Genomic DNA, 1,663 nt, shown 5'->3' on the forward strand with positions numbered 1-1,663 from the left:
AAAACCTCTGGTCCCGATGACGGCTCCCACCGTCTGGCAGTTCCCCTGTCTCAGCTCTTAGATACCTAAGGAACGGGGCCATCTGGTGAGGTCACAGGGTGACCCCACCCCCTTATGACATCACCAACACAGGACAGGCAATGTTTTTACATTCAGCTGTCAGTGGGGAAGACTGCTGGCAGCTGATGACTCATCCATTGTTGAGGGCGCAGTAGCCAGCTTCCTGGCCCACTCCTTAACAACAGTGGCCCCGCTCCTTAACGCTGAAGCTACTAAATGTAGCTTACACACTAGCCTAAACACTACTAAATGCTGGCAAAAAAATGCTAAAACATTAGCATTTTTGGTCCAGAGTTTCTAAAGCAGTTTTTAGCTTTTCTAGTGTGCATGAGACCTTATACTTGACACATTTTTTAAATGAAATATATAAAAATGAGAAAATACCAGTAAGTAGAATTAAACTTTCAGCTTTATATACAACATTTTTTCTCTGTAAATTAACCATAAGAAGCTTTGTCTACAAGCCTTTGAAAAGCTTTTTTCACTTCATTGTTCCGAAGAGTGTATATAAGTGAGTTAAGCATTGGAACAAACACAAGAAAAAGAAGTGACCACACTTTGGGTCCACCATATGTATCAATAGCTTTTGTTCTTAAGTAGGTTATGGTGGCTGACCCAAAGAACAGGCATACAGATGTAAGATGGGAGCCGCATGTTGAAAAAGCTTTTTTACGCCCGGCTGAAGAATGCATTCTAAACACATTAACAAGGATACGGACATAGGATATAAGAATGAGTAAAAATGGTAGGGGTATGACTAAAAATGTATAGATTAAAATATATAGCTTTATTACAAATAGGATAGTAAGAGGAGTGTCGGAACAAACCCAGTGAACTACTTGTAGTATATCACAAAAGAAATGATCAATGATGTTTGAATTACAGAAATGTAGGCCAAACACAAGAATAATATTACCCAGGGGTAAGAATAAACCAGCCACCCATGATCCTACTGAAATGCATAGACACTTTGACTTTGTCATCATAGTCATGTAATGAAGAGGGTGACAAATGGCCAAATACCGATCATAAGCCATGAATGCAAGTATAAAGCATTCTGCTGCTCCCAAGAAACAAAAGAAGTAGAACTGGGCTGCACAACTTAGAATGGAAATTGTTTTATCTTGGTACAAGATGTCTCTTAGCATCCGAGGCATTGTTACAGTGGTGTAGAGCATCTCGGTGGCAGATAAGCTTCTGAGAAATAGATACATAGGAGTGTGTAGCTGTGAAACTAGAGTAACAATCAAAATGATAATTAAATTTCCAGTCAAAGTGAAAATGTAAATAAGTAAAAATACACCAAAAAGAATTGGTTGATACTCAGAAGAGAGTCCCATCAAGACAAATTCAGTCATTTGGGTTTCATTTTCTCTAGCCATAGACACTTCTTTCAAATTCTGAAAAGATATACACATAAATCAGTCAATTTGCAAAAACAGCTTCAGAATGTTTTGCAAATGAAATACAACAGGAATAAAAGGTCATGGTGTGCGTGTATTATGGGCCATAGGCATAATTGGACTTTGGGTCTTTTTTTTTTGTCTCCCTCACCATACACTGATGTCCAAATGTATACAGTACAGTCCTGGCTTGCAAAGAA

General features: G+C 38.5%; 1 protein-coding gene across 1 annotated transcript; it reads right to left on the minus strand.

Annotated features, from left to right (window-relative positions):
- Positions 1-497: 497 nt before the first annotated feature.
- LOC149454819 (olfactory receptor 5AR1-like) lies at positions 498-1,442 on the minus strand. Its single transcript, XM_089686981.1, has one exon. The coding sequence runs from the start codon at positions 1,440-1,442 to the stop codon at positions 498-500; it is 945 nt and encodes a 314-aa protein (XP_089543107.1).
- Between the last annotated feature and the right edge of the window lie 221 nt (positions 1,443-1,663).

The sequence above is a fragment of the Staurois parvus genome, unplaced genomic scaffold (genome assembly GCF_062004578.1).
Source record: "Staurois parvus isolate SC_StPar_1 unplaced genomic scaffold, SC_StPar_1.0 ptg000415l, whole genome shotgun sequence".
Lineage (NCBI taxonomy): Eukaryota > Metazoa > Chordata > Amphibia > Anura > Ranidae > Staurois > Staurois parvus.